A 19,484-nucleotide genomic window follows, 5' to 3' on the forward strand; every position below is an offset into this window, starting at 1 on the left:
AAATGGAATCATTATATAGAATTACATTTTGGGTTATAAGATTGGAAATCTGACTCTTCAAATCTCCTTTAATGTTCTCTCTAAGGCTTTGACAATTGAAACAGGAGCACACAATTTTTCATTTATGCTTGTTCACTTTACTGCTCATCTAAAATGAACTTAAATTTAGTCAGGGCAGAAACAGAAATATGTCTGATTTCCAGCTAATTGCATTTGTTCAGAAAAAATATAGAAAAAATAAATAAAGAAGAAATAATTTTTCAAACTGATAATATTTTGGATTTATGAATAACAACCAATATTATGAAAGACCTATCAGATGTGAACCCATTCTACAACAGAAAACAATGTAGTATTTTGACCTTCTGCTACATCTCAGTTTCTATTTAAAAAAAAATTAATTTCATACTTTTCTTACACTTGGCTAAAATTAGTAAATTTAGTAAATGAATTTTAAGCAACACATGATTTCAGCAATTGAGAAAACTATATGGAATTTTTGAAAACTCTGTGCACCACAGTTCCTTACGGAAAAACTGAATAGAACTGATATTTATATTTAATCATTAAATTGAGAGCAAACATTGTTTCTAAAGTTAGATTTCCCCTGAATATAGAAGTGCATCTCATAATCAGCTGTATAAAATCTGCTTTTTGTTTCTTCATAAAAACATCTAGTTTTGTTTAAAATATTTCAAGAAACAGAAACTGAAGATACAAAGTTATTTGGCTTATTTGGCTTTGGTGGTAAAAGTTGATGAACTGTTAAATAAATTTTCATAGAAATAATTTGATATTGTGTTTAGTTGCATTTTATGTATTTATATAAACTTTATGTATTAACATCAAAGGCACTGCTAAATTTTCTGCTGCTTCTCTTTATTTAAAAGAAAGAGGCACTTTCCTCTTGAAATGTACTTCTCAAACTGTATCTAATTGTGTTTCTCTGCTAATTATCCACTACACAGATTCTAATCTCTTTGATTTTATCCTTACAAGACAAATTTTACTGATTATACATCCTTTAGAAAACTTTGAAAATATCTGTATGTTCTCAGGGATTTTTTTTAGGAATTGCTGTTAGGTGTTCTCCCATTTTGTACTTTTTTACTCATAATCTTTTTTCTTAATGAGTTTCTCTTCTTGAAAATATTAAATAACCCATCATGCTATAGCAGTTGATTTGTGGGTTTAGCACTGCCAGCACCAAAAATATCAGACAAACTTCCTTGTCATCTTAGAATCAATTACTATGCATAGATCCATAACCAATTATAATAAGTACTATCTCTTTTCTATTTTTATATCCTTAATCCATTGTGACAGATATTTATACCTCTCTCTCTTCCAGGAATCACACAATAATTTAATAACATCCCAAAAATATTTATGAGAATATCTAAAATTATTTTATTATACTAGAATTGCTGGCAATCATTTCTCTAATCTTTATGTCAATTTACCACATATTCAAAAAGTGACCAGACTGCCCACGTTCTCATTCTCATTTTAAAGACTAAACCCCCCCCTAGTATTTCAAAGCTTTGCGCTAATATGAAAATGTTGGTTTTTAATGTTAATGGCAAAAAATTGATGTGATGTTCTTATTGAAACTTCAATGCTCTTAAATGGAACAGAAATGTTACCTTCTATGCCTACATTAAAGCCTAGCTTACATATATCTTTCTCTACAGCAATGTTTTATTGAAACTCAAAATCTGTATTTGATCTTTTAGGTTTTTCTGCAACAGTTGCTAGCTGCTTCTGATCTTGTGTTTCTACAATTGCTGATACTTTTCAAGTTGCTACTTAGAATTTCTCTGTTTGCGGTTTTTTAGTTTGGGTTTGGTTTTTCTTTTTCATTATTGTTTTGTTTTGGGGGTTTTGTTTGTTTTCTTTTAAATAATGCCATGATTTCCTCATTTACTGTTAATGATTCAGGGCCTGCTTTAGTAAATTTCTAAATTGCCAGCTTCTGCTGGCCTGTTTTAACTAATTACAATCAAATACTTTTACATATACTAGCCTCAGTTTCTTTCTCATTTTTTACATCAGTTTTGATCGCATAGTTGAATTCTGTTGAGAAGACTGAAAAGACTACAGTATGGAAATCTATATTCTTTGTTTTCTTCTTTCATACTGCTTTTAAGCATTATGATGTTGCACTGTCTCTCTCTCTGTATTTTTTAGTGTCTTTTTATTTCTAATGTATTTCTGCTTTTCCAAGTCGCAACTAAAACATGCATTTTTTATGAGATTGTCATTTACATATTCATTGTTTTTTAAAAGCAGCTTTAGGTCCTTCATCAGCTTCAAATTTACAGACTGATATCCACAATAAATATATCTGTAATTTAGAACTTTAGGATAAATATCTACCATTTATATATGTTACAATATCTTTTGCATTAAAACTATTTTGTATCTATAAGGTGATATCTCAGTCTCTGTATTTGTTTTCTTTTTACCTACGACCACTACAAGAAATCATTGCAACTGAAAATCTTGTAATTGGGCTACAAAGGATAAATAGAATGATATTTTATTACATAAGACTAGGAAAAAGAGCATCCAATTATTTAATATATGTGGAAGTCTGGGCTAGTATGTAGTTCATTTTCCTCACAGTAGCTAGTAGGACCTGGATTTTTTCTGGTTTGATAATACCAGGGGGTTTTCATTACTGCTGAGCAGTGTTTACATAGAGTCAAAGCCTTTGGTGCTCCTCTTACCATCCCACCAGTGAACAGCCTGGAGGGGCACACGGAGCTGGGAGGCAGCACAGCTGGGACAGCTGATCCCAAATCACCAAAGGGACATTCCGTGCCTTACGGCATCATGTTCAGCAATAATACAGGGAGAAGGTTGGCTTGGGGTCACTGATGAGCAACTAGCAAGGTATTGGTTGCTTGATGGTGAACAAGTGTTTTCATCACTGTTACTTGGCTTTCGTAGGTTACATTCCTATTTTATTTTCCTTCTCTTTACAATTTCCAGTTTTACCCTTTCAATTCTCTCACTCCCCCTGCAAGGGGAGATGAGCAAGATGAGCAAGCAGGACTGTGTGGTATTTATTTTCCAGCTGGGGTTAAAACACAATAATATATTAAATTTTATAAACATAAATCATGTCACTAAGTAATTTTTTTTCTGAGTCTACTCATTTAGATGAACTGAATACTAGGTATTCAATTCATCTAAGAACTTATATTAGACTGGATTTTGATACAGTGACCCATTAGATAAAAAGCCAGTATCCCATCACCAGTACTTCAAGGCATTTTTCCTTCCTTTTCCAGACTGCATGCACAGTTGCTCTTATTTTTTGATTGTATTTGTAGCTATGTAATCAAATTTATCTGCATGATATAAAGCCATATTGTGCCATTCATTTTTAAGCAGTGTTCCCCATTGATTCCATTGAGAAATGCTGCTTAAAAATGGATAGTGCAACATGGCACTTAAATCTGCAAATACAATTAAATTATATTAGATCTTAGCTGTAGGAGCTAGAAAGTAGTGATCTGAAAGCAAGAGTAGGAATTTAAAACTTCAAGTTGCATTAAAAAAAAGCCCTGATAGCAAAATATTCATTTTTAAAGAAAATTACGAGATTTGAAGTTGATCCTCATGCTTAGGTAGTCCATTCTTCACTTTTTTATTACTCAACTTTCACCTTGTGCATTCTTTCTTTTGGTTAAACTGCAAAGGCCTGATGAAAACATATGAGCAATAAGCACATGACTGGGGCTCTTAACATTGTACTGTTTAGCTGGAGGCGCAGAAAATTTGACTTTATAGCAGTAGTTAGGCATCGATAACGAGAACCTATTGTTCTGCTGGGTGATTTTCCCTCTGTGGTTTTCAACTACATTTCTTTTACAACTACTGAAATTTGAGAAAAGATGTCGTTGTGATGGTAATGCATTTTATATTGCATTCTCTATTTACTAATACACTGCCATAATGAGGTAGGATGTAGTTCTTTGACAAAGGTAAATAAATACTAATGATCAAGGTGGGTAATCTTCCAGATAAAATGCTTGCCAATTTACATACATAATGGGTGATACTCTATTGCTTTTGTGATAAGATTTGTCAAGGGCTAGGGGGGATGTTGTTTTACAAGGCAAGATAACGTTAGGTTCAGCACACACAGCAACTTTTTACCATTAATGCTAAAAATGTTTTAAGGAAATAGGGAGAAATGCATCAACACACTGATCTTTATCACATTCTTAACAGAGTCAAGTCCCTTGCTCTCCCACTAGTGCTCCATTGCTGACCCTGGAAAGCAGGACAAGGACAGCATACTGCATAAAATTTTGGTGAATAAACTAGAATAAGCTAGATCATAAATAAATACATAAAGGAGTACATTATTTCAGAGTCTAAGTAAACATTATTAAAAAATAATGAAATACTATTGGAGAATTGCATTAGAAAATATCAGTTGCCTCTTGAAGGGTTTTTTTTGCTGGTTGGTTGATTGGTTGCATTATTTTGTTCTGCAGGATGTTTTACATTCAGGGGAATGGTTCTCAGTATTTGTTGCATTTTTTGTTTGTTTTAACAATTTATATTTGTGGGCGAGATGGGTTTGCTAGATTATTATTATAGCTAGGCTTTTCAATGCAGAGCATAATAATTAGACAAGTTGATTTTCACAATTTATAAGTCTTTGACTTTCTATTCATAAGGATACTAAACAAATCCTTGCACTATAAAACTGAAACCAAGACAGTAAGACCTACTTAGCTGAATTAGGCATTAGTGAAAGTCAATGGATAGCATTGTAGCAGTGGAACTTTTACATCTATCCAAACAACTTGATGCTAGCTGTTTGTTGGAGGCAAAAATATATGTTTGCATCAACTTAATGTTTTCAATTCACCTTAGCTATGGTTTCATGTCCATCTTTGATTTCTGAGCATTAATGTTTAGTGTAGGTCAGGGTAAAATATCTTCTTCTTGAAACTTTTTGGAATTTTAAATTAAGCATTTCCCAAAATGCAAGGAAGGAAGTACAGTCAGTGAGCTCTCTCAGCTCACTAAAATACCAAGCAAATCTCTTCCCCCTCCCTGACACATTCAGAAAAGTCTTGAAGGACCGTCTGGCTGCTATAAGAGTTTAATTGTTCACTACCTAATGATTTACAAAATTTAACATTTTCTCAGCTTGGTCAACTGGATGCTTACATCTTGAACAAACTTCTCTTTAGGCTAGTTGTTTTTGGGACCCAGGAATGTGAATTATTGTGAATATAAGGGTCATTACAGAAGCAGCTGGAAAATAAGGGATATAATAAGGGGAAAAATAAACTCAGAAAGGCCTGAGTGAAAAAAAATCCAGAATGAGAAGACCAAGGAAAGAAATTCAAGGAAAGAAATGCTTAACAAAAGTATTAAATTCTTACTGCTGACTGTATATTGCATATGCCAGAGTGACAAATGGTTCATGTCTAACTCCAGTTTGTACTGAGTCCATTGTAACAAAGGCTGACGTCAAGTCTTGTTGAAAGACCTTGTACCTAAAAGATTCTCACTGGAAATCCTGCTTCAGACTGGTAGTGTGTCTCTTCTCCACTTGTGGGAATATGCCAGCTCCTCTTGTGTGAGCATATATATGATCATTTAAGTCCAGTACAGATGCATGTTATTTTCATGGAATTCAGCGTGTCGGAAGAATGTTTAGATGTTTCATACAAAGTGTCATATAAACATTTTAATTATCAACTGTAAAAGAAATTGGATATATATTCACCTTTTAGAGACTTGGAAGTCATTTTAACCATAATTCAGTACTAATGAGAACTCTCAGATTTTTGAAGATGCTGGATATTTTTTTTCTTAATTTGCAAAAAATTGTTGGGTTTAATGACATCTAGATATCTGTAAACACCTTTCAATAAATATATTGACTTTCTCAAAAAAATTAGTGAATTTTTTGTGTCAGCTGTCATAATATTATCTTGACACTTATCATGACATATTTTGTCTAGATCTGTATATAGGTAAACATATTTTGCTCTGGTTTAAGCATACTAGTGTAAGAACCCTTTTTTACAATTAAGATAATGCCTTTATTAATTGCAGAACCTGTAAGAATAGGAAAGAAACAGAGTATATAAAAATTATTTTTCTTTAAGAGTAAAGGTCCACAATATGCTGAGGACTGTATTTAGCTCTTAATTTCTTATTTTATTTTTAAAGTACTGCCTTTATGTACAAAGACTTGAAGTTTCATTAAGGGTGAAATTATGTTCCTTTTTGTGTCAATGCCATTGACTTTAGTGGAATTGTAGTTTTACCCTAAATTTGCATATTATTTCTGCTGATTAAGAAGGTGTAATAATGATGTGAATGCGAGAGTGGGACCGTGGTACTGGTGATTGTAGCTTAATCATTCAATTCACAAACAGTAAAGAGGGACATGGAGTTAGGGATAATTTTTTTTTTTAGTCTTATTTTTCTTATTGTAATGCTTTTGTGGCTTATATTCTTCCATATTCACTTCTGTTTAATCCAAAATCTGGAATAGAAAATCTTGAGTACTTACAAGCTGGTAAACAGATCTGATTTTGTCACAAATATTTGCCACATTTAAATAGTGAACGTTTCTTACTTTGTGTTTTTCCAGTAACTCATTGTAAATAAGTGTCTGCAAATGAGCCTTGGCCAAGACACTTACTGCTTCTTGGAAAAAGTCCCAGTAGTTCTATTATCTAAATGTGTTTTCACAAGAGATTATGAATTCTAACATTTCACATGGTGGTGGATTGATGGAAGGCGCTGAGATTACTCTTTTAGCCACAGAGGGCAATATTCCATGTACATGTGGAAGTCAGTGCTTACTCTGTGTGTCAGGGTGTGTGCCCATCCCTGTCCTGTGCCTCACCAAGAGCTCATCTTGGTCTGGTTCCTGATGGATTTGCTGAGCTTCAGTATATCTGGAGCATGTGTGTGCATGTGCCTCATCTGCCTCATGCGTACACATATGCACAAGCAGAAGCCACGACCCTTCTGTTGACATATTTCAAATGCCGTGACTTTCACAGCAATCCATTAGATAATTTCCAAATCTGTACGCAAACTGGAGCAATAGGTGCCATCTGCTCCTGTTTCAGGTACACAGCCCACAAAACTCTGAAGTTACACCATAGGAAAGGAATCCATGCTAATGCAAATTGCATAAACCTGTTCTCAAATTGCTGGGGCCTTAACTTGCTACATTTTCAAGATGTTGTTGTTTTCATGGTACACTCCACCAAATATTTTGAGTGAACTAACTAAAAGTAGTGTTAAAATGTGTTATTTGTAACAACTCTAATAATTGTCTTGATTTTAGTATGACAAGTATTGAAATAAAGTCTTCTGGAATAGTAATAAGAAAACCATCTTTTCCTTATTTAATGTAATTCATGAAGTATTAATATTTTGAGAGAATGCCACAAAAAAAAAAAAACCCAGATGTGTTTAGCCAATTAAACATTGAGTACTACTTCATTTATAAATTCATGTCTTAACAGGAAATAATTTTTTTAAATAGATAAGTTAAAACTAAACTCATTAAAAAGAGTTTTAACAAAGAGAAAAAATATTCTAAAGAGCTGCCATAGTCTTGAAAATAGATTAGGGTTAAATCTAAATTAAACCCCTAAATTACAAAGTCTCTGTGACAAGCAGGTAATAGACATAGGAAACCACTAACATTGAATAATGTTTCATATATATGCACCTGTACATCTTATGAAAAAAAATAAAAAACGAAATAGCTGTTTCTTACTTGACATTTTTGAATAATGCCAAATACCAAGTTTTGTTATAAACCGTAGAAAAATACATTGTTATGATAAAAAGCATTTGTATCTATCTTCTATTTGATCAAGTATTATGGCTGTGGCAGCATAAACATGATGTTTCTGTGATAAAGAAAAGTATGTGCTCATAACTTTTTATATATAAAGTTATAAATAATTGAGATATAAGTAAGTGGTACATCATGTTCAGTGAAGAAAACCTGACTTTCTTATATCATTAGTTGTAGTTGTACATTATTTTGGATGATGAGTGTATTGGCATGATAAGAATTTACTAGTGTGTAGAAGGGCTGTGTAATCTATGCTCTTAACATCGTATAAAGCATCATAGGAATGAATAATAGTTTTGTATGCTGTAAATAATACCATACTGCATATAAATGACATCATTACTTTTATTAAGAAGGTTTATAAATTTTAAAGAAAAAACAATTGATCTGGAAATCTTTAGAGTGCCATCAATTCTCATTTGATATATGAGAAAATTGCACATACTCCGTATGTCACAGGATGTACAAATTTAATCCAGTGTAGAAGGGTAATAAAATTTCCTGTAATATCATATACCAACATACAACAAATGCACCTACCTGGGGACTCTGTGTCACTCTGCTTTGTAACACAACTTAAACTGATTTTTTAATGATATTACATTTTTAAAAACCAATTATCTTCACTTTCTAGCACCCTGTGGAAGCCGATCAACAGGTTCTGAAGGGACTGTGTTATCACCAAACTACCCCAAGAATTATAGTGTTGGTCACAACTGTATTTACTCTATCACTGTTCCTAAGGAATTTGGTAAGTAAGTCTGGTCTCATTAATATCTTTTTATTGCTTGGATACTTTCAACAATTCTGGATGATTTGTATGGTTGCGTTTACATAAAATTATTAATGTGTATAATCTGTTTTAAGCTGATACTTCTATTACCACTTTTATCATTTTATAGTGCATTATTTTCTCAAAACACTTATGTTGGCATTTATCTCTTGAAATTAGTGTTCAGTATTTTTGTCTCACTGTGATAACTACCCTGTAACTTAGAATACTACTGTGATGCTAACCAAATATATTTGTGCTACCACTTCATGTTTCTTTTCACCCAGGGTCATGTGCCTATGCTCTAGAAAGTGAAGCATAGCTCCAGTAAGTCCATGTAAGCAGGGGAAGAAATTTTTATCTTAAATATTTGGTAGCATTGCTCTTATAATCCTTGGCTTCTCTGCATCATGAGGCAATGGCATAGTCTTTATTGACAAAGGAAATTAGAGCAGCAGGTTTCTGCTCGGGTTTTGTAGATTCTCTGATCCTCCATCAAAACTCCACCTCCATACTAACACTTTTCTGTTGATTAGACAAATATTTTAATGGTGTCTTCTGTCCCAAACAAAGACAGTTTGCCTCCCTGGATTTATGAATTATTCTATCTCATTTTGTTGTCTGTGGTACCTGCTGATGGGTTTTTTGTTCACTTTGACTTCTTGGTAATCAGTATGCCACATATTGAGAATCATTTAAGCTTTAAATATCCATGCTGTGGTTTCATGCTTGGAAAATCAGGACTTCATTATGACCCCCAGCTCACATTTCAGTTTATCAAATAACAGGTACCTGGGGATAGGGATGGGTATTTCTTAACCTTCCTTCATGTTGATTCTGCAAACATCTTAGCCAAATTAAAGACAATGCATCAGCTGCTGTGTGTCCATCTGCCATACTCATGATATCTGAACTCCCTTAATATCCAATTAGCTTATTCTTGGGTATAGTGTAGAGGTGCATAGACTACTACAAAATAAATAGATTTTTAAAAGTATTGCTTCCAAAGTCATGCCAATTTCTCCTTATTCCAAAAATATTAAGAAAAAATTAACCAGATGTGCTCAATTCTTGGTTTATTTCTAGCTATTATAAGCATTGGTTTGACACATCTAATCATTTTTAGATAAACTGAAAAGTTTATATCCTCCCATTTCCATCAAATCTGAAGTTACTCATTGAATATCATTATAGTGGTGCTCAGTTTTTGAAACAGATGTCAACATGTAAAGCCTTAAAATAACTACAATAATGGATTCAAAATGTGTAGTTTTGTGATTTCCAGAAACAAACCAGATTTCCAAAAACAGCACATGGAAATGGAAAAAATCCCACTGCTCTGCATAGTTATTTATTTGGAACAGTTTGAGAAATACTTGTTCTCTTACACACTAAGCAAGATAGTAACAGTATTAAGGAATTCTGTTTAACTGTTTCACAGTGATTAGACAAAACAATGCTGATGCAAATAAAAATTCTTAAATATGCATAACCTTAGCATATAAGGATTCATTGACATATTGTGGAATATAAATGTCATAGAATGCCTAAACCTTTTGTCTGTTCTACTTTGGGATAAACCTTTATTTTTTTTTCTTGTATTTAAATAGTGTATTTTGACAATTAGTTCAGGTACATGTAGAATATATCATAGATGATATTTGATCCACTTTTGTGAATGCAGAACAAAAAAGTCTGTTGACAGAGAAAGGTAAAAAAGGTATCTGGCAGTAACCACTCAAAATGAGGATGACATGACGCATTGAAGCAAGTGCCAAAACATATATTTCTGTTTTAGCTGGTTTTTTCCAATGATGCTCATATAGAATAAGCAGTATTCCTCACACCCAGAAGCTTACATTTTAAAATCTGAATGTTTCTTTGAATTGGACAGTGATGTGCAATTTTTTTGTAAGTTATTAATACAGATTTTTTCCTTACCTGGGCTCTTTCTGCAATCTGTCTTTAATAAAATTATTCCAGCAAAAACCATTAGGAAGAGCAAATTTTGACAATTGATTTAACTGAAGTTTTTTACATTCAGTGTAATTATTTGTCTCAGTCTGAAATTTTACAGTATGAGTAATGAATGTGTTTTATCTAATAGTTTTACCTCTCACTTGTCAAAATATATTTAAGTTCAGAGAAGAATAGCCATAAAATTGCAATGCTGAGGTCTTTCAGATCAATTTTTGTAAGTAGAATCTTTTTTTCCATTAACTCTGTTGTTTTGGGTCCTGATAGAAGATATTGCATTCAGAGTCTTCACTTGCAATTGTTGGTATGTAGGGATCACTCACTGACAAATGGTCACAAAAAAATCTGACCTTTGTGGAAAAAGACGTAAGATTTCATATTTAATTCACTTGGTAATATGCATCACATTGTGTAGATTTGACAGAGATTACTTGAGACAAAAAAGAGTCAAAATAATCGTTATGAGAATGAAGGGGTGTGTGTGGCTAACCAGTATGATTGAGCAGAAGCCATTTCCTGTTTACATTATGCACTTATTTATAGATTCTACAACTACTGCACACGCTGATCACGCCTTTCTTGACTGATGCCTCTATCCTGTCCACGCATTCTGCACACACTCTTCAGAGTATGGGATTGGTTACAGTCCAGGTGCCTCACAGCTCTCTGTTATCAAGTTCTTGTGGTCTTGATATTCTGTTTCTCAGCCTCTTCTTTCTTATTTTAGAACAGTTTATGTCTTTGTAAACTTGATGCATTCCAGAGGGCTCTGCTAAGAAGAACTACTAGCAGTATGGCTGGCGCACAAGGTAGTCTAAGTTGTTCAGATGCATTGCTACAAAGGAGTACTCCAGCAAAGCTGCTGACATATGATAATTTAATTTTCCTAAAGAAAACAGCAACAAATCTGTCAACTTCTCTGTGGCTCCAATCTTCAAAGTGAAATACAGCAATCAAATATTTGCTGAATGGAAACTCTTCAAGAACTGGTTTTGGCATCCAATACAGTATATGAGAACTTAAAACAAAGAACAGTTAGAGAAAAAAAAAAAAAAAAAGTGAAAACATGGTCAATAGAGACAAAACCCACAAACAATGTAATAATATATTCAGTGTGTAGAAGGGAACTCATAGGCCTGGATTAGTTTTTGATGGACTGAAAAGAAAACCTATTTCATCTGCAGCTTCTTGGGTTCTCAAGTCAAAAATTCTGTGGAAAAGTCATTTCAATGTGGAATTTTTCCCAGTGTTTCATTATTCTGTCATGCAGAATCACAGCTGCAATATTTCATACCATGACAGGTTTAAGCTACAAGATAAATGATTCACAAAAGCACACAGTGTGCCACAGGCAAAATCTGCTGTAAACATGGAAAACTCAGCTTCTTATTTGACACTCTCCCACTGATATTTAAAGTGGTGTAATGACTGTTAATTGTTCAGTCCTGAAATACAGCTTTGGTCACAATTAAAATGCAGATGTTTGAGATTTTAGTTATTTTCCCTGATGGACATGATCTAAATTGTATGCTCTGCTCTGTATAATGGTGTCATCTATACTTCTTTTTAAATTAATATTTTTAACAGTAAAATCGATTTTATATCAGCTGGCCTCAGCAAATGGCTTTCCTTTTTGTTAGAGCAAAAAGATAGATTGAACATTCATGGTAAGGTATGTAAGTGTGGCTTTGAGCTACGCTACCACAAAATAAATATGTTTTCTCAGTTGCCATCAAAAATTATGAAATGTAAAGCAGAGCTATCTTTTCTCACCTAAAAGCTAAAACATTAATAGGGAAAATGTCTAGTATCCATGGAAACATTTGATTTACATCTACATGAAAATATAATAGAAAATACCAAGAATTTTATTGATAAGAATGATATTTTGGAATAAGACTTCTTAGAATTATGGCAATGAAGGTAGATCCACTTTGCTTGCTGTAAACAGGGAAATTTAATTCCACTATTCTCTTCAGTTCCTTAATAACTGGCTTATATTCGCAGACACATTTATGTCATTTTCAGCTTTTGCTTATGTCTTGTCTTGAATTTCTAAGAGACAGACATGAGTTATTCCATATTAGCAACAAAGGAAAGAAAGAAGTAGAACCAAACAGCTGAACTTTGGGATTATTGTTATTCTTAATAATGTCCTTGAAGGAATAATTTTTTACCAGTTACTGGAAGGTAAATGTACAGATTTTATTCTGCCCATGAAGATACAAACTGATCAAACAAAGGTGTCAACATATGTTTTCTGTTAGCTCACTGCATCTACAACTGTTAGACCCCTTAACAGTCATGTCACAGTAAAGTTATTTCAGTAGTTTGATTTGATTACAAACTCACATTACATTTGGGAAGAAAAAGATAGGCAAGGACAAATCATAAGGGGCAGAATGTGCCAAATGACAACCTCACATCAAGATGGAATGAGAACCAAAATTATATTTATGATAATACTTATCTGAATTAGAGTCAAACATCTGTACATCTACAGATGTACATCTACAGTAAAAGCATTTTAGTAACTTGAATCCATCATCACTGCTGTGTACATCTTAATATAATTTAAGAAATGTGGCAGATGCATATGGACTGCCATTTTTTAAATGTGGAGGGTTTAAATCTCCATCTTAGGTAAAAATGGATGGAAATGTCTGGCTAAATAACTTGCATCAATATTTTTAAACATAAACTAAACAATTATTGAATTAAGCAATAGTTTACTGAAAGGGAGATAGAAATGAATGAATATTTTCTAAAATATCAAAATGTCGCCATAGGCAGGAATCTGATTCTGCTCCTACCCTCTTTTTATACAAGCAAACACTTCAAAGCTGCAGGACTGCACTGTTCAAACAATGATTACTTGTCAACAAGATGGAGTGAAGCCACAAAGACTGCTCCAAAAGCTTGAGTGTCCAACTGTGTAAAGGTTCAAGACACTAATTTCAGAAGAAAGAGACAGCGATCCAGCTTGCACCCTATATTTTATAAGAACAAGTCAGCTCACCTCACCTTTCCTTCCCAAAAAGAAAATTACTTCAAATCAAAATGACTTCCAAGAAAAGAGACCATTTATTTATTTTCTCTTTTTTCATGTAACCATAAAACTATTTTTAAAGAAAAAAATGATCTATATTTTTGTATTTGTTTGCAAAATTTTTGCATTAAAACATATAAACTGACTATCACAGGGCACTTCATATAAAAACTAAAAATATTTTAAAAACATTTATCAGTTAATCCAGAAATTTAATGAAATCAAATTTAGTTGAGTAATTCAGTTTTCTGGTTTGTTTTCTCAGTTTTCTAAAGTATAGAGTGATCATCATGGAATACTGAAGGTGTACATACAAATATTTATTGTGAGCAATAGGAAGAAGTACCTTCTGTATAAGTAATACCAATACTTGATAGAAAATTCACACCTCATCCTTTTTTCTTGGTATTCTATTAACTCTCTTGCCATATTGTAATTTCTCTTACCACCATTCTGATACTGCAGTTTCAAGGATCTTGTACTAGTTAGACTAGAATGATTCTTAGTAAATTCTTGAAGCTAAACTTCAAGAGCTCAGCTTTAAAAAATTTATAGTAGTCCTTTTCTTCAGTTTTCTCCAGTCAGCTAATTAAGCTTCATTCAAAAGTACATTAGCAGGAGTTTCATCCATGATAGACTATAGAAACCCTGGCCAGAACTGAGAGATCATTGTGCAAAGGATATCAGCCAGGCACAGAAGTACTTTTCATCCCAGAGATAATAAGCTTAATAAAGATAATATTTATATGTAATATTTAATTACAATTGCTGAAGTAATTATTTTTAATGAATGAATGAAAGTGAGTGTTTCAGTATGGAAGCGTTCACATTGGTGTAAATGCTGCTTTATGTTAATTTAGCTCATTGCCAGAATATTGTTTGAATTTGAAAATTCCCTGAGTGGATGTAACATGATAGGTATATGTCTTTTCATTTGACTCTTTTTCAAATTTAATTTTGAGAGTTAATGAAGAGAACTGAAGAGGGTTAAGCATGGAGTCAGGTTGATTAGGGCCAGAAAAATGTGTAGATTGTGTTCATTGTGCTTGAAATAAATTAATGCACCCTGCTACCACAATAGAAATTGAATATTCTCAGTGTTCATTCAATGTGCATTGAATGACTGAGTATGAATTTATTTTCCACTACTATTTTGATTAAATATGATAAACGGACAATTTTTCTGAAATTTACAATGCATAAAATTAACCATACAAAGTCATGGTTCATTTCTTCCTTAAAGTAAGAAAACTGTATAGCTATATAATGAATACAGTAAAATTGGTAGAATCTGACTCATTGTATTCTGCACAATTTAGCAAGAAAAGAATGTAGTGGTGTTGAGCCAGAAATAAAAAGCTTTGAAGTCTATCTTTTACATACTAAATGGACATGAAAATCTTAATGAAAAAAAAGAGTCTTCATCCATCAATGTAAATTCTGGACTTTTGGAGTTGGATACAGCAACGGGATTTGTGTTTTAATCTGTATAATCCAAATGGGTGTGATTTAAATCTGTGAATGTCTAGAAGTGCAGTTTTAGGCTTGCAGGCAAAGCAAATAAATTCAAAAAAATTGAATCCTATGCTGGAATACATTTCCTCTTGTTTTAGTTATACACCTAATTAAATAGATAACTTATCGAAGCCATTCAGATCCTTGCTCTAATCAACAAATAGAGATACAAATTCCCATGGTGTGTTTCAACCCATCTAAAACATCTATCTGCAATTTTTGAAAGAACATCATTTATTTGTAATTTAAAAGAAACAACAAAGCCTTATTTTATCATATTTGCTCTGGCAGTAACGAAGGATTAAATGAATCAGAGAACATTGCATATGTGATCTCCATCCATCCTGCAGTCCCATTGCACACACAGAACTTCATGATTTTATCGTATGCTATGTTGTAAAGCTGGCAATTTCTGATACATTTCAGTGAGCAATCATTTAGTGCCTTGGGACTGGTTGATTCAAATTCAAGCTATTCTTAGTGATTCCTCACCCTCAAATGTTTTAAACCTAATGGTGGAGGTGAACAAAATATCTAATAATGTCCTATTATTAAGTGTATATTTGACAATAATATCTCTCCTTCTTAGAGTGTTGTTGGACACAAGAAGAATTTGAGGTGATGGACTGCATTATGTTGGTTTTCTACAGGTACAGGAAGCCATGCCCTCTAGTCTGTCTTCAGAATGAATACCTAATGGATTTATGAAAAAGGAAAATGAAAGGCAGGATTAATTATATGCTGGAAATAATTTTATGTGAGTTTTTGGGAGGAACTTTAGTGAGTATTAGGTATTCTCTTCTCTAGAATAGACAATATATGTACCTAAAACTGCCATTTAAAACATGAATATTTTCATAATTTGGTATAAAAATAGTTATAGCACAAGTATTTAAATTAAATATAAGAACTGTGAAATTATTTATCCTTTAATGAAAGAATTTATTCTTTTGAAGAATATTTTGCTAGTTTTAACAAGGTTGTGCCAAATATTTTTATTTTTCATTGTATTTAAAAACAGAACAATAATACTGACTATTTTTTTTTTATATAGGAATAGTCCAATGGTAAAATATTATCTATCAGATATACCTGATAGATAGTGAATATGTATTTTTGTTATAATTTCAAGTATACATGGATTACTGTGCTACAGGCTTTCCAAAGAATAGCTGGAGCTTGCAGCCTAAGATTTTTTTTAAGAAGAGAGGTGAGCATTAGGTGTATAACTATTAACTTCTGGTTTGATTTTCTAATTCAAGGACAAAGTTGCATCATTGAGATGCTAACAATATAAATTACAGATGTACCAGAAGGTCATTTTGCATCACTTTCCACTGAACTATGAATCTCCTAGGTTCTGAGAGGAAGAACTAGATGATGTTATGCACTCAAACTCACAGCTGGGGAGTACTTCATTCATTGGTTCAGTGCTTAACATGCTTGCCAAGTGAGCAGATGCCAATAAAAAAATCACCATAGGGTGACATTTAAAGGACCTCAAACTATTCAATGTATTTTTGAAGTGAAATTTAAAGAATTTAGTTGATTTATATGATCTGAAGTCACTTTTTTCAGTGCTGTTTTTAGATTTTTTCAATTAAAATGATTAGTTTTGGCTCAAATATTAATGATGTGTTTGAACATAATAATGACCAATTAAATACAGACAACAAAATAGCTTAAGCTATTGGGTTTGACTATAAACATATGGCACCAGTAGAGCTGCCTTTTTAATGCCCTAAACCCAAAGTCCAATAAGACCACATCTATGGTCTTCAAAGAAATTCACAGCTCCCAAATAAGTAAAATAATTTCACCGTAATGTGATTGAATTGATGCAAGATTTCTTAAGACTTTTTCTTGTTTGTTTTTTTTTTTTCCTAATCTTCTAAGCACTATGACTCCAGCTGCTCAAAATATGTAATCATCAAATCTTGTTCAGAAAAGGCTGTTATTAAAATAGCTGAAATTAGTCTGGATTTCTGGTTATTCCAAATATTGGATGAAAGACTACATTACAATCATTGCTTAAAGCTTTTAAACACATGTTACTGTCCCAAGGAGGAGACTGAATGGTGACATATATTCTGAAACAATTCTGTTTTCTATTTGGTTTACTTCTTGGGACAAGATTTCAGTACTTTGGAAGGACAATAGCAAAATCTTGAATCTCCGTTTGTTAGGACATCTTATAATAAAGTTATATTAATAATGAAGGCATAATTTTTACTGTTAATCTTTTCATGAGTAAAACAGCTGCTTTCTCAGTCTTCCAGCCTGGGCAGTTGTAGGGACCAGGCCTTTCTTTCTCTTGGGTTTTGTGGTTCTTTGGTTTTAGCAGTTTGGGGGTTTTTGCTATGTTTCTCCCCCTCCACTGCATTTTCCTATCTTGTAGCTCCAAAAATCAGTAGGAAAATCATCCTAAGAGAACGACTGCAGAAATGCCTCCTCCCTGATACATTTTTCACTTGTTGGCAGTAAAAGACAGAGAGACTTGGAAAGAGATACATGAAAAGTTAGTGTGTCCATGGCCAAGTTTCCACCCTGAAATATTCTGATGTATTTCAGGGAAGGAGTTCATTAGGATCAAGGAACTGCAAAAATTTCTTTTACAAAACACCTTCTGCTTATAAAATGGTTAACTGTTAGGCCCTGTTTACATACTTTTAATCCATATTTCTTACTTTTCCTCTTCATTATATTCCTTTGGATATAAGCCAATTCTCTCTCAAGTAAGATTACCTTTATTGACTCAAATATTTGTACTCACCACTGGGTACACAGATGCAAATTTCAAAGATACTGGATTTCTCTCAGTGATTTCTATTTAATTTCCTTTGTTTAGAAAACAAATAAAAAGGTCTTTGCGGTCCCCACTATATTTTGCTTTGCATTTCTTCAGTATGTATTCCTGACTGCAGAACTGGCTGATTATTCCACTTACTTAGAAAACGAATCTCTGAACAACATGTTTTACTGAAAACAGGGGAGGGGGGTGTTAGCCACTTGCTGTTTGTATCCAGTTGTTTATTTATAGTAATTTTATAGGAAATTTTCTAGTTGAATTTTAGATAGAGATGAATTGCATCTGCTCTGATAATGAGTGAATTTCAAGAAAATGTGAATAAATTCTCAAAGAGGGAAATAAACAAATTTGGAAGTTGGCAGTTGCACATATTTTGAGGCAAAAAGTGATCCCATCTCTTTATAGAAGTTTATAACATTAATTGCATTTTGGGAAGTCATTGAAAGACTGTCAAAACACGGCTATTTGGTGAGACAAAATTACTTTGAGTTGTTACTTAATGAAAGTGTTGAATTTCTGGTTTTGGAGGCCATCATGGAATCAACCGAAGGATGGCAGCCCTATTGTTTCTGAGAGGTAGAACCTGGGGCATGTCAATAAGGCAGGAAACTGGAGGAGAAACATATAGTTTGATGATTACAAGGGATGAATAGCAAAAGAAGGAATGGGAAGAGTAGGAAAAGTGGTATGTACATATATATATAAATATATATATTTGGATGCATATACATGTACATATACCTATATTTTGTGAAAGGGTAAAGCCTCCCTGAAACCAACACTTGGGCAATAAGACTTGCCCTCCTCAAACGGATTATATAAGAGTTGCATGAGAAGAAAAAGGAAAACGTCAACTTTGTTACTTGCGTGGGGTGAGACCATGCAAGAACACTGGTCTGATAAAGCACCTGTATCACATCTGTCCAGGTCTTGTAAATGTTTGGGATGATGTCAGAGCAATGTGGTTCTCTTATTGTGACTATCACACTTCAAGTTCCACTCTAACAGTGTGTGTATTAAGTGTAACTTTGGTTGGAATACTTTGCTTTTGCTTCAATACTTGAGGCCTGGAGAGTCCTATCATTTAAAAATACATGTCATAGTAAACACCCACTTGCGCAGTTTAGAAGTAATAATAGGCAATAAGAAAAAGGCTTCTAAAAAGCCTGTGTTTTGTAATGTTTCTTATTATTGAATCACCAAGTCAAACTTTTGTTTCTTCAAGTCATCTGTTCCTCCTGTTCTCAGCATCCTTTCTCCCATTCCCATTTTCTATAAAGGACTGTAGATCTTGAAATGACAAACTGATTGTTATGCAAGATTTGTTTTCTCCAAAAACAAAAAAGTTTCTCATTTAGGTCTTGAAACCCTCCCTAGATTTTGACTTCACATTTCAGTTATAGACTCAGGCAGACTGGCAACACATCTGTTGCCAGACTGGCGACTGATGAGTGGTTCTATTTACTATAAGGATCATTCTGATGAAGTCCTG

At 33.1% G+C, this 19,484-nt stretch overlaps 1 protein-coding gene across 4 annotated transcripts in view; it reads left to right on the top strand.

The window, feature by feature from the left end:
• CSMD3 (CUB and Sushi multiple domains 3) overlaps nucleotides 1-19,484 on the top strand; it is a 585,000-nt gene that overhangs the window by 435,905 nt on the left and 129,611 nt on the right. For all 4 annotated transcript variants that reach the window (XM_058018891.1, XM_058018902.1, XM_058018909.1 and 1 more), the window contains one exon: nucleotides 8,505-8,621. In XM_058018891.1, coding sequence (XP_057874874.1) covers nucleotides 8,505-8,621 — 117 coding nt within the window. The remainder of the gene's footprint in view (nucleotides 1-8,504; nucleotides 8,622-19,484) is intronic.

Source organism: Melospiza georgiana, chromosome 1 (genome assembly GCF_028018845.1).
Source record: "Melospiza georgiana isolate bMelGeo1 chromosome 1, bMelGeo1.pri, whole genome shotgun sequence".
NCBI classification, from domain to species: domain Eukaryota; kingdom Metazoa; phylum Chordata; class Aves; order Passeriformes; family Passerellidae; genus Melospiza; species Melospiza georgiana.